A 14,418-nucleotide genomic window follows, 5' to 3' on the forward strand; every position below is an offset into this window, starting at 1 on the left:
GAATCTTTTCAGTTTTAACACACAAGTCCTTAAAAATAAATATAAAAAATGGAAGCACTTTTGTAAATATTTTGTATTTTCTCATTTGATAAAATAAATAGTTAAGTTACAGTATGGAATATTTTTCAGAGACTTGTGGAAGCTGATCCATGTTCTCTAGATGAGCTAAAAGGGCAAAGTATGAGTGCAAGTGAATTAATGGGCAGTGTTGCAAATAGAATATCAATCTTACTTCTGGGGTCTTCTCTGTGTATGTGTGTTAGCAGGTAACTAGGTGTGGGCCAACTTGGTGCAGGTATTTTTTTTATTGAATGAAAAGTTTTCTTCATTCCACTGTAATGCCTTTCAAAGGACAGATTTACTTTTCCCAGTTATGCCTACCTAATGCATACAGAACCCAAAAACTTCAAGACTTGTAAATTTTCAGATTTGTCAAGCACGCTTGCTGCAATTAAACCATCCTCTTTATTCTCTCTCTCTCAGCCTATTGACCTGACAAAATCCAATCTTTCAATTTATATATTCTGTCTGAATGATGAAGGTCCATCCTCTGATATTTTGGAAGGGGAAGAGGAGAACATGACAGCATCAAATAACTGGCTCCTACCTGCCGGTATGTACCACAGAACCCTATTGCGGTCTACTCCTGTATTGTGAAGTTGGTTCACTGGGTGCTTGGCCCACCAGCTGACTGGGTAAATCCCAGCAGATAGCAAGTTTCTTTTGTTAGCGTTCAGTGGATCCAGGCTGAACAATTCCTACTAAATTTTGAAGCAGCCCACCATGTTTTGTAATGGAACTGTTGTATTTACGTGGAACTTGGAAATTAGAGCTTATGCTGAAAATCTGAAATAAAAAAGACAGTGCTGCAGATCAAGCAGCATATGAGGAGAAAGAAACTGAGTTAACATTTCAGGTAGATAGCCTTTCATCAGATGTTATAACATTAGCTGCTGTACAGCCATGGCTCAGTAGTAGCACACTCACTTCTGAGTCAGAGGGTTGTGGAAGCAGATACAATAGTAATTCTCAAAAGGGAATTGGATATTTACTTGAAAAGTAAAGATTTGCAGGGCCACAACAAAAGCATAGAGAAGTGGGACTAATTGGATAGCTCCAGTAAAGACCCAGCACAGGCACAATGGATAGAATAGCCTCCTTCTGTGCTGTTTGATTCTATAACTTAGCAGTAGTGTTTATGGCTGTGGGCTCTGCATATACATTTTAAGACTTTGAAATGTCCCTAACTTGTCACTCGATTGTTTTTTTTTAAAGGCACTATCCTATCACCATTTTCTCAGGTTGAGCAAGTAAAACAAAGTCACCTGATTGTCACAGCACCAACAGAATTAGAACATTTCTTTATTCATATCTTTGGAATAAGGACTTCAATATATGTTTGAACTTTCCTTTAGTGCTCTATAGGTTAAAGACTGTTTTGCCACCATCAAAAAACCTTCACAATCAATTTTGTAAAATATCTACTGTATCCTCTTTCTCAATTGGATAATGTACAGTACTGAATTTACAAATCATTTTAGCATCTATTGGTACAATGTTATGTTGACAGGTCTTGTTGTTAGCAGATCTATATTGCATCATGTGTGTGGCCAATGTGAATTTGTATAGTTTGTTATAAAAATCGTAGTCAGTAGAATAGTAGTTTGGCTACTTATTGTCCTTAAGAATATGTAAACTGTATTTTTTATTAGGAATTCTTCTAGAAAAAGAACAGCAGGTCTTGAGCTCTTGTGAGCTAAAATTCTCAGCATACTTGAAATGTAATGCACTTTACGTTCTTCACTAAGTAAAGTTTTTAATTCCCTCTCTGTAGGTGAATTCCATGGTCTCTGGGAGAGCTTGGTATATGATTGTGAGGTTAAATCACAAGTAAGTGCTTTCAAATGTTGTAGTAATACCCTGGCTGTTATGAAAAAACTGCTTAAAGTGCTTATGGCTTTTATAATATTTGTGTTAAGGAATATTTAACCTTTCAAGATTTGTTGGCATAACTGGAAATAGTTTCGTTTAATATGGACCTGTTACCTCATTATCTTTTTTCAAAATCAGCTCTTCATGTCTGTATCAATGTACCACAGCTTCTTTAAAAATATCTTGGATTCTTCATTGGCATCACAGAATGCTCCCTTGCAATATATTCTGTTTTCCCAGTAGTGGTACCAATGCGGTTTTAAATAAAGTTTCTAAAGCAGTATTGAAATTGTAGAAAGATTTGCATTTACATTGCACACTGTCAAATGCATTGAGAGAAATTGGTGTCATAACTTTCTTTTATATTTTCCTTTTTTTTTGTGTACTAACCAGCTGCTATCAGTGCTTTAAGGTTTCACTCAAACAGAAGCAAGTACCCTCAGGCTATATTCAGATTGGCAGATTGAAACATTGTTTTTGAGGATCTGCTATTATCATGTATTTTATATATATATATATATATAGATCCTATTATTGCTACACTTTGTTGATATATTTAGAAAAAAACTTATTTTGTTTTTTCAGTAAGTGATAAGCTGTATTAACTTTATTTCTTACAGTTACTTGACTACGTCTCAACCACCTTGCTGTTTTCTGACAGAAATGTTGATAGCAATCTGATTACCTGGAATCGAGTGGTGTTACTCCATGGTCAGTTTTGACCCTTTTACAATCAATTATTTTTTGTGTTTTTGCACTGTTCCAGTCCATTCCCCTTGTTTTATATCCTGTTAATGGTACCTGCTGTGCATATGGGGACCAGCCCTAGGCATTCACTATTATAGGTCTCGAATCCTTCCAAATCTTCTTATCCATTTGGGAAGTGGGTCCTGCCCAAGCTTGGTATCTTCAAGACTCCATGCGGGCACCTCCTGTAGTCATGTCAGGTGACCAAACATCATAAACAGCTCCTGACCTCATTACAGCCTTGGTTCAAACATGGACAAAAGAGCTGAACTCAAGGGGTGAGGTGAGAGTGACTGCCTTGACATCAAGGCAGCATTTGACCGAGTATGGCATCAAGGAGCCCGAGCAAAACTGAGGTCAATGGGAATCGGGGGAAAACCCTCCACTGGCTGGAGTCATACCTAGCGCAAAGGAAGATGGTTGTGGTTGTTGGAGGTCAATCATCTGAGCTCCAGGACATCACTGCAGGAGTTCCTCAGGGTAGGGTCCTAGGCCCAACCATCTTCAGCTGCTTCATCAATGACCTTCCTTCAATCATAAGGTCAGAAGTGGGGATGTTCGCTGATGATTGCATAATGTTCAGCACCATTCGTGACTCCTAGATACTGAAGCAGTCCGTGTAGGAATGCAGCAAGACCTAGACAATATCCAGGCTTGGGCTGATAAGTGGCAAGTAACATTCGCGCCACACAAGTGGCGGGCAATGATCATCTCCAATAAGAGAGAATCTAACCATCTCCCATTGACATTCAACGGCATTACCATTGCTGAATCCCCCACTATCAACATCCTAGGGGCTACCATTGACCAGAAACTGAACTTGAGTAGCCGTGGCTACAAGAACAGGTCAGAGGCTAGGAATCCTGAGGCAAGTAATTCACCTCCTGACTCCCCAAAGCCTGTCCACCATCTACAAGGCACAAGTCAGGAGCGTGATGGAATACTCTCCACCTGCCTGGATGGGTGCAGCTCCAACAACACTCAAGAAGCTCGACACCATCCAGGACAAAGCAGCCTGCTTGATTGGCACCCCATCTACAAACATTCACTCCCTCCACTACTGACGCACAGTGGCAGCAGTGTGTACCATCTACAAGATGCACTGCAGCAATGCACCAAGGCTCCTTAGACAGCACCTTCCAATCCCACGACCTCTACCAATCCGAGGAATAAGGGCTGCAGACTCATGGGAACACCACCACCTGCAAGTTCCCCTCCAAGTCACACACCATCCTGACTTGGAACTATATCGCCGTTCCTTCACTGTCGCTGGGTCAAAATCCTGGAACTCCCTTCCCAACAGCACTGTGGGTGTACCTACCCCAAATGGACTGCAGCGGTTCAAGAAGGCAGCTCACCACCACCTTCTCAAGGGCAATTAGGGGCGGCGCAGTGGTTAGCACCGCAGCCTCACAGCTCCAGTGACCCGGGTTCAATTCTGGGTACTGCCTGTGTGGAGTTTGCAAGTTCTCCCTGTGTCTGCGTGGGTTTTCGCCGGGTACTCCGGTTTCCTCCCACCACCAAAAGACTTGCAGGTTGATAGGTAAATTGGCCATTATAAATTGCCCCGAGTATAGGTAGGTGGTAGGGGAATATAGGGACTGGTGGGGATGTGGTAGGAATATGGGATTAGTGTAGGATTAGTATAAATGGGTGGTTGATGGTCGGCACAGACTCGGTGGGCCGAAGGGCCTGTTTCAGTGCTGTATCTCTAAATATATAAATAATGCTGGCCTGGCCAGCGACGCCCAAATCCCATGAATGAATTTTTAAAAAATAAACCCGTTTATTGACGGGTCAATGAATAACAAAGTGCAATTCATGGTTAAAGTGATGGGGCTTTGCGCTATTACATAATGCTACAGCAATAATTGTTGAAGTAAGCATGAGTACAAATTGTAATGCACACTACCAAGTTTAATTTGATGCATATCCAGTGTTTGGAGAAATATTTCATCAAATATAGATCATTCATGGTCCAATTGAATGGTGGAATAGGCTTGAGGGGCTGAATGGCTTATTCCTGTACCTATCATCCTATTTTCCAATGGGCCCTCTGGGTTAGCAAGGAGAAAGATCAGCCAGGTTCTCAAACCTGTGCCTTTTTCAGTGACTTCTCTTGGGAAATGTGTGTAGTTAGATATCTGGAGAAAGTATTGTGATGCTCTGTGCACTGGAATAGCATGCAGGCATTCTGTCACACGTGAAGAATGTCCAATTGGCAGGAGTCAATGATAAAAGACAGGAGGGGAGAAATTGGAGGGAAATGTAATTTGTACAGTAAGTTAGATAGCTGAGAATGACTCAGGATTACAATGTCACATACATCAAGAAAAATGAATAGTTGGTAGAGCAATGTTCTTTCTTGTACGTTACTTACCCTATACTTACCTCTCTAAATCTTGTATATAAGTAGCATTCCAAATGGACAGAACAATAATCTCTTAAGTAATTGTTTTTGAAAAGTATTGCAAAATTTTGCAAGATGCAAAGTCATTGTGATACTTGGAGTGTCTATACAGTACTGTATCTTTAGTATCTAAGCAAAGTACCTGCTGGAGCTATCAGCTTGGTTACAGTCTGAGGGTCACATGATTTATATGGCAGGTGACTCTTCAAGCTGGATAGTAAGGGCTTTGAATAATAGAGGAGGTCTGCCTTTCGAAGGCGAAGAGCAAACAATGGAGTAAGCTATTTAAATGTGCTCTTTGCAAGTAGTCCCCGGGATCTGGGCATAGTGTGTCGGAAAAAAAAGCTTCAGCATCCTCTGATGAGGAAAGCTGAAGATTGGGCCGAATTCCTGCTCCTGATTGCTGCCAGGCATCTCCCACTGTGAAGTGCATATGTATGGAAATTGCGTGAAGAAAAGCTTGTGCTTTGTTGTGATGCCATAGCTAACGGACTTTTCAAAGGCTATGTATACGCTGGCGTGAAGAATGGCTCCTTTAGCAGGATGGAAGGTCTTCTGTGAGTGCTTGTGTTGGCCCAATTGCCCAAAATAGAATCCTACACCACGAGGCCATTTGACCCATTGTGTCTGTGCCAGCTCTTTGCCAGCTATCCAAAAGGTCTCACTTCCCTGCCTACTCCCCATAGTCCTGCACTTTTATTTATTTTTAAGTATATATCCAACTCCTTTTTTGAAGTTACTATCAAATCTGCTTCCACCACCCTTTCAGGCAGTGTGTTCCAAATCATAACTACATCAAACAACATAACTATGTTTTCTCTTATCGTAGGTCCTCCAGGAACTGGTAAAACATCTTTATGTAAAGCACTGGCTCAAAAACTTACCATTCGATTTTCTCACCGGTGAGCTCCACAAAAACATTACATTGAATTAAGCAATTTTAGGGAAGTTTGTAGTATTCTGCATTATTAATTGCTCAAGACTGGTATTTTATTGACAATTGATGGCTATTTTCATGTGTATTATGGAGGAGGAAGGGAAAGGAAGAATTGGCACACACAATATTGCACAATAGATGTATAATACTGTGGAACCTTTAGCATTTCTATTTCAATAATTTCCCCAATCCAGGGTCTGCGTGATAGTGTTTTAGTATACAAGTTCTAACCTTTCACCTTTGGGACCTGGGTTTGAATCCATCCCAGCCAGATGGGGTGATAATTGTGTTCTTGTGATTACTAAAGTATTTATGACATGATATTTCACATGCAACACAAAGTAACTATTGTTTTTGGTGGGTCTCATAATTTAGACTTGGGAAATTTAGATTCCAGTATATGTTTGGCCTCAAATACTTGCAGTGTAGCAACACCATTATTCAGCTGTGTACCTCACATTAAAGCTGCCGGCACCTTAGATGGGATCATGGCAGTGGTGACTTAAGAACATGTGCGTTCTTAAGTGGGTGTGTTTAGTGATTATAGCTTTTATCATGCTTTAACCTCTGCATTCTCATGACATCCAATCTTTGTGTACAACCTAGGGTCAGTCTTTTTATTGTCTCACTTTTATGTCTGAAGGTGGAATTACTTTGTTGCTGGAACCACACAAAATAGTCACAATCAGAAAAAAAACGCTTTCGGCTCACTTCTCCGTATTTTTATAAAAGCGTTTAGTGTTTGTTAATTGCTGTCAGGATTAGATTACCAATGAACATAAATTTCATTTTAAAAAGTCTTCAAAAGATTGTTAGTGCAACTGGATGTGTTTTTTAGGTACCGGTATGGACAATTAATAGAAATCAACAGCCACAGTCTTTTCTCTAAATGGTTTTCTGAGGTGAGTTGCCCCATACATTTTCACATTATTCAGATTAGTTTCTCGTGACAAAATAATTTTGTCATCATTAAAGCTTTACCTTTTCGAGCTGGAATCTCTCTTTTGCAAAATAACTTTTCATTAAATCATATTGTTAAATGCTGTTGATCTTGAGCACAAAAAGCTGATTATTTAATATTAATTATCATTTTCTAAACTAATTGTGCCTACGTAATGAATTTTAGAATTATATTGATGTTTAAGTTTTCTTCAATATACTTTGGATAGGTCAACATATACATTGTGTTCTATAAGAATTAATTCTAAGTAAACTTGGACAACCAGTCTTACTTATCTCAGAAGTGTGTTATTAAACCACTTCAGTTTTTAGTAATAACTGAACGCAAGGTCAGTCTTACAAGACTTGTGAACAGATGAGATTGGTAGAAATGCATTTACCATGATTACCAATTTGTGTAGTAGAAATGGAAAAAGGTATAAAAATGTTACATTTTGTGTCACCACTAAATTAAATTTTGCAAACATTTGATTTTTTTATTAAACAGAGTGGAAAACTTGTTACAAAGATGTTTCAAACCATTCGGGACTTAATTATGGACTCTGAATCCCTTGTATTCGTTTTAATTGATGAGGTAAGATGATGGATGCACTGTGTCCTAAAGAACATCTGAAATCAGCACTACTGAAACCAGTTTAAATCAGTTCAGGTGATGCTTTCCAAATTATTTTGTTTTGAGAATTATGAGATGAAGTAGGTGAGAGGAAGCTCGTGTGGATCATAAACACTGACAGACCAGAATGGACTTTTTCTATACTGTAAAATCTGTGATTTATGTAACATCTGTTTATCGAAATTCAGCTCAAACATGGTTATCTGCCATAACAAATAATCTGCCACTAGATGTCACTGGACTCCTTTGTACTGTTATGCTAAGTGGCAGAAAATTGGTAGAGAAGCTTGTTTCTAAATTCCATCTTTTATTACCTGCATTAGCTTAAAATTTATTTTAGCACATTGTATTATTAGTTGGATAAGAAAAAAGAACTCACATTTATGTAGAATCTTCAGAACATCTTAAAAACTTTGCATCAATGAAATGCTTTTGAAGTGCAGTTACAGTTATGAAAGCAAGCACAGCAGTCAGTTTGTGCACAGCAAGATCCTGTAAACAGCAATGAAATAACTGGCCAGCTAGTCTCTTTTTGGTGGTGTTGGTTCGAGAGATGAACATGGAGAACTTCCCTGCTCTTCTTCGAATAGTGCCATAAGATCTATACAGGCAAGGGAGGCTTCACTTTATTGTCTTATCCAAAAGATAGTACCTTTGTACTGCATTGCAGTATCGGCCTAGATTTTGTTCCCAGTCTATGGTGGGGCTTGAACTCATGACTACCTCAGTAAGTGTGAGAGTGCAATCAACTGTCATCAATGAGTTAATGGCTACAATTCATCTATAAAAATGCTAAATCCACTTGTGCAACCAGAAGTGCAGTAGTCTGCAAATTGGGCACCATTAATCTCTTTGTGGACAAAGCTCTACTGTTGAAACATAACCTTGACGGGGTGGGGGGTGAAGTCCTTATGTTTACATTATGCATAAAAAGAATACCCTGCAGTTACTTCAGGCCAGGAGTTTAACCCTAGCGGTCACTGCTTTGCCTATTGTGCATCAGTACCAGGCACTGTACCATGGTGCGATCCTGAGAGAGTGAGGAAGCACAAAATAGGGTAAATAAATGGGACTGGCCTTCTGTGTTGTAGAAATTGGGGATGTATACAGAAATAAAAGCTGGCTTAGAGGTGACTACATTAAAATATTTAAGATCCTAAAGGAAACTGGATCCCAAAGCAGTGTTCAGTATCAGCACAAGTTCAAGGACAGGGGCCAGGGGTTCAAGTTTAGGCAAAAAAAGATGTAGACACGGCTGAGGTATAACTTCAGTGTAATGGGTGGTGCATATAATAGCCTACTCCAGGAGACAGTGTAAAAGAGGGAGGTAAAACTTTCAAAACGTTGGATCTATTTTTGGCAGATAGGATTTAATACAAGTTAATATGGCAGATATAAGTTATATTAAAGTAAGACTTGCATTTACATAGTGCCTTCCATGATTGCAAAACGCCTCAGAGTGCTTTACAACCAATGGAGTACTTTTGAAATATAGTCACTGTTGCAATGTAGTAAACATGCCAGCCAATTTGTGCACAGTTCCCTCAAACAACAATGCAGTAAAGACCAGACAATTGTTTTTTGTGATTGTGACTCCCTTGCTGCTCTTGAAATGGTGTCAAGGGATCTTTTATGCCCATCTGAGAGGGCAGATGAAGCCTCAGTTTAACGTCTCATTTGAAAGACTGCACCTCCAACAGTCCAGCACTCCTCAGTGCTACATTGGAGTGTCAGGCTAGTTTTTTTTTATGGTCAAATCCTGGGACCTGTACCCACAATCTTCTGACTCAGGTGAGAGTGCTACCAACTGAGCCATGGCTGCCACCTTGTGAGACTTTGAGATAAAGTACAGTTGGAAGCCTGACATCTAGGGCAGGATCAAAGAATAGAAATAGATTTGAGGTACAGATTAGTCATGGTCTAATAGAATGGTGGAATAGGCTCAAAGAGCTGAATGGCCTATTCCTGTTGTAATGTTTCTGTGCACAATCACCTGCTTCGAAGGAAATTTGGACATACTGGGGGTTGGGGGAGGAGCTAGTTTTTTAAGTCAATCTAGTGATGTGCCATAACCATGAGCTAAAGCTTGCTTCATTGCCTTATAGAGTTGGGGAGAGAGTTTTTCTTGTTTTTATTTTGTTTTCCCTGGGAGTTAAGATTACCAGTGATTAGGGAAGATGATTCCCAAGACGTCACCATCTGATAAACAATAAGTACTGATTGCCATTTTTGCTTCCCATTTTCATGTGCTCATGTTGATAATCCTTGGCTTTTGCTGATTGGCATCACCTGCAACAGTACAAACTAGAGCAAGTCCTTTGAATTTTTTTTTTATTTTAGAGTTACAGCACTGAAACAGGCCCTTCGGCCCACCGAGTCTGTGCCGACCATCAACCACCCACTTATACTAATCCTACACTAATCCCATATTCCTACCACATCCCCACCTGTCCCTATATTTTCCCTACCACCGACCTACAACTAGGGGCAATTTCTAATGGCCAATTTACCTATCAACCTGCAAGTCTTTGGCATGTGGGAGGAAACCGGAGCACCCGGAGGAAACCCACGCAGACACAGGGAGAACTTGCAAACTCCACACAGGCAGTACCCGGAACTGAACCCGGGTCGCTGGAGCTGTGAGGCTGCGGTGCTAGCCACTGCGCCGCCTAATTAATCTTGGGTATCCAACATTCTAGGTCATAAATGTTCAAACTGGAATCCCCAGACCTTAATGGCTTGATTTTTAACCCATTCAGAACTCGCCCACTTTCACAGAGTTAAAATTATACCCTAGGAGTCTGTGAAGGGACATGAAAGGGTAATCAGATTACTGTTGGTTGGTTTGCTCATATGTTACTTCAAGAACATAAGAACAGGAGCAGGCCATTTAGCCCCTCAAGCTTGTTCCGTCTTTCGAGATGTGGCTGATCTGCGACCTAACCCCATATTCCTAAATACATTTGGTTAACAAAAATCTGTTGATCTCAGTTTTAAATTCAACAATTGATCGAGTATCAATTGCCGTTTGTGGGAGAGGTCCAAACGTCTACCAACCTTTGTGTGTAGAAGTGTTGCCTCATTTCACTCCTGAAAGGTCTGGCGTTTCTTTAGATTATGTCTCCTAGTCCTAGACCCTCCCCAACCAGTGGAAATAGTTTCTATCTACTCTATCTGTTCCCCTTAATATCTTGTAAACTTTAATCAAATCACCCTTTAACCTTCTAAATTCCAGGGAATACAACCCTAGTTTGTATAATCGCTCTTTGTAATTTAACCCTTGAAGTCCAAGTATTCTGGTAAATCTACGCCACACTCCCTCCAAGGCTAATCTATCCTTTCTAAGGAGTAGTGGTCAGAACTGTTCATAGTCTAACCAAGGCTTTGTACAGCTAAAGCATGACTTATATCACCCTGTAGATATTGTTACGGACAGGTGTGAGGTGGTGTGGGTGAATTCTACTTTTCACCTCTCAACTGACTGCAGGTTGTGTTTTAAAAATAATGTTTTAGTTTCTGAGTGTTTTAAGGGTTAAATAAATAGACAAATGATGACAGGTTTCCTGGTAGGTTAAAAAAAAATTATTTTGCACAATAACCGAAAAATGTTCATGACCTCACCAACTCACGCATTCACACACATGCCCACGCGAAAAGATAGTGAGAGTAGAGTGGTAGCATGCAGTTAGAGTCCAATTGTGGTAAAAGAGTTTGTTTCAATAAAACCTTTAGAAGCTTTATAGGAGGAAATCTTTTTAATTGGGAAGGCCTGTAAGTTCTTTGTCTTGAAAACAATGAAGTGTTGCAGGCTCCTTGTGGTTAAGCCTCAATCCAAAGTCGATGGTGGAAATCCTGGTTCACTTTTGCAGGTGGAGGAGTTCCAAAGTCACCTTGCAATTTCTCTGCTGCAGTAGTCAGCCGGGCTCCTGCATAGCCAGAACTGTGTCTCAGCTGTTCTGGCTGGAAAAGACCTTCTCTGGCTGTTCTCTTCTCTCTTTCTCCAGATCCCTTTTAAGGTAGAAACTTGTCAGTTTAGGGTGCCGGTCAGCTGAGTAAGGGCTCTCTCGGTGATTCAGACAATGTTCCAGGATATGGGAACCATTATTACATGATGGTGTCTGAATGTGGTTCATTCTGATAAATAGGTGTTACTTCACGCCCATTATTTTGGCCTTGGCTTCGGAGTCAGTCGGTCAGCAAAATCTTTGTTCACTCCATTCCTGCAGATATCTGTTGTTAGTGTAGAATGGGCTGTTTTCCATTTCAATGTGTTTTCCCCAAAGCTAATTTAGACGTAATGTATTTTGTCTTCAACATACAAATGTGTGTATTGACAGTACGGGGGAGGAGGGTAGTCACCTGATCTCTACTCCATTTTGTCTCGCACAAATGTGTCCATTTTCTTATAGTTCAGTTCAACAGTTGACTTTTTTCTTTTATAATTCCTCCAGTTCATTTCATATTTCATCACTGTTCCCTTAGTGTGACAATCTAAAAGCAACATTCTATTCTTTTTGATTATTTTTGTACCTGTTCATGACATCTTAATGATCTATGTATCTGGACCCCTAAGACTCTTTGCTAAAAAAAAACTGCATTGATGGCACTGTTTTTTTTTTCTTGTTTGGGGGTGTCACTATTTTTAGGTGTCCTCTATCTAAGTCTTTGAACCTATTAATGCATTATTAAAATGAATTTAATCTGCTAACATATTCATGCAGAAGCTCATGTGACAAGTTTTTATTTCAAATGACAAAAGAAGCATTACTTGTTCAATAATATACATAATTAGGAGGAATTTGACTTGCAAACTTTTATTTTTGTAAAGAGAAGCTCATTGTCCTGAACACTGGACTTAAAAATGTAGTGCAGATCATGACCTGCTTTTAACAACAAGGTTAACAATTCACTTGTGTCCCTCATACTACAGGTTGAAAGTTTGACAGCAGCCAGGAATGCTTCAAAGGCTGGCACAGAGCCATCTGATGCCATTCGAGTAGTTAATGCTGTATTGACACAAATAGACCAGATCAAAAGGTAACCTTTAACTGTTACATCTGTTTCTATTTAACACATTGTACTTTGACAGTTTAACTAGTCGATGAGCCACGTTTCGCATAGCTGAGATTAGTCTTTGTTTTTTCAGGGCTAATCTTCTGAATCTTTTATATAATCTTGCAGATTCTGATATTAAATGGTTTTGTGTAACTAATTTTCTTTTATGTGTTAATAGTTATGTGTTTTTCCACATAAATGGTCGTCATTGCTTTTCAACTTGACTGCAGCCTTCCTCTGAAACTTATTAATTCCCATGTTTTGCTTTGCGTGCATAACAGGTAAAGGAGTAGAAAGAAAAGAAAAGCCTTTTATTATTGCACTTTTTGTTCATAGCACAGATGTGAAAACCTATTGGGGGGAAATATTGGATAATGCATGATTAACCCTCACCTTATCATAGTGATGTAAGCTGTATACAAACTTTGTGCTGCTTGCTCATTATAATGTTAGTAGCAGGCAGCTGAGTGATAAACGCACCTCTCAGCAGGGGTCCCAAGTTCATGCGAGGCTAGCACCACTTAAACCTAGCTTGGACTACTTAAAACCAGCCTGTATGCCTTAAAAGGAGGTGCATTCTGGCTGCAGCAGGTGCTGGAAGTGGCTGGGAAACCGTCTCTGAGCAGAAAGAACAGTGTGCTCCAAGGATCTCTGACACAGCACTGGAGGCCTTGGTGCAGGAAGTGAACAGGAGAAGGGAGGTCCTCTACCCACAGGAAGCCCTCCAGACAGACACTGAGAAGGCAGTGTAGCAGATAGCCATTTCTGTCAATGCAAGCAGTCTATCCCTGAGGACCTGGGTACAGTGCAGGATGGTATTTAATGATCTCACACGGGTGGTCATGGTCAGTGAATGTACCTTCAAATGCCATTTCCTTACAAATGAACCAGTAGCCCCTCACGCTGCTCCATTCATCAACACCCCCCGCCCAACTCACGTACCGACATTCTCTATCGAGCACAACTCGTACCTAACGCTCGTAGCTTCACTTCACCCTTGCACGCTGGGCACTGCTGCAAGCCTCACACCCACATCTCGCACTTGCACGCACTGCCAGCTATTGAACCATGACAGGCACATTGCACCACACTCCCTGACACACATCCTCTCTCTTGAGAGATAGGGTGCTACATAACCAGAGGCAGCAATACCTAATTGGCTTAGAGCAGGCATAGTTGCATGTCTTCACCCTGTTGGAGGAGACGGTGCTTGCCATCATTGAAGTGACCATGGCCAGTGGTGGGGCTGAAAGCATTGAAGACAATGATATCCTTCTTCTCACATTCCACTTCACCTTCAATCCACAGTCTCTTCTGATTTACAAGTTGCAGATTATTTAAGCATGAACCTATGCACTCTTACTGACCCTACCCATTCCCCTTACCACAGCCCTAACCTTGTGCCTTTCTCCTTTCAGAAATCCAAGAACTGCAATCTGGTCAGGTGCTAGTGCAGGAGCGAGAAATGGAAAGGAAAGAAGAGAGTGATAGAGAAACAGTCACTCGCTCTAACACCTGCAGCCACCAGCTCAGATATTGACACTGCACATACTATAGGTGGTAGCTTAGAGGCAGGATCTGGACATGGCAAGACATGGGGCACAAGTGTCCTACAGCCAGGGCAGGGGAAAGGGTGGCACAGGTGCCACCTTGTCGAGACGAGGTCGCACACGAGTTCTGCTGCAGAGGACTCAGATGAGGACTTTGATGGGGTAGTGTACAGATAAAGATTGATAAATATGTACAATAAAATACTTGGTGCAT

The 14,418-nt window shown here is 40.6% G+C and overlaps 1 protein-coding gene across 2 annotated transcripts in view; it reads left to right on the forward strand.

Annotated features, from left to right (window-relative positions):
• The window catches only part of trip13 (thyroid hormone receptor interactor 13), a 50,079-nt gene that overhangs the window by 8,691 nt on the left and 26,970 nt on the right, over positions 1-14,418 (forward strand). For both annotated transcript variants that reach the window (XM_068055645.1, XM_068055644.1), the window contains exons 4-10: positions 484-613; positions 1,835-1,890; positions 2,553-2,643; positions 5,919-5,991; positions 6,865-6,928; positions 7,474-7,560; positions 12,530-12,636. In XM_068055645.1, coding sequence (XP_067911746.1) covers positions 484-613; positions 1,835-1,890; positions 2,553-2,643; positions 5,919-5,991; positions 6,865-6,928; positions 7,474-7,560; positions 12,530-12,636 — 608 coding nt within the window. The remainder of the gene's footprint in view (positions 1-483; positions 614-1,834; positions 1,891-2,552; positions 2,644-5,918; positions 5,992-6,864; positions 6,929-7,473; positions 7,561-12,529; positions 12,637-14,418) is intronic.

Source organism: Heterodontus francisci, chromosome 2 (genome assembly GCF_036365525.1).
Source record: "Heterodontus francisci isolate sHetFra1 chromosome 2, sHetFra1.hap1, whole genome shotgun sequence".
Taxonomy (NCBI): Eukaryota; Metazoa; Chordata; class Chondrichthyes; order Heterodontiformes; family Heterodontidae; genus Heterodontus; species Heterodontus francisci.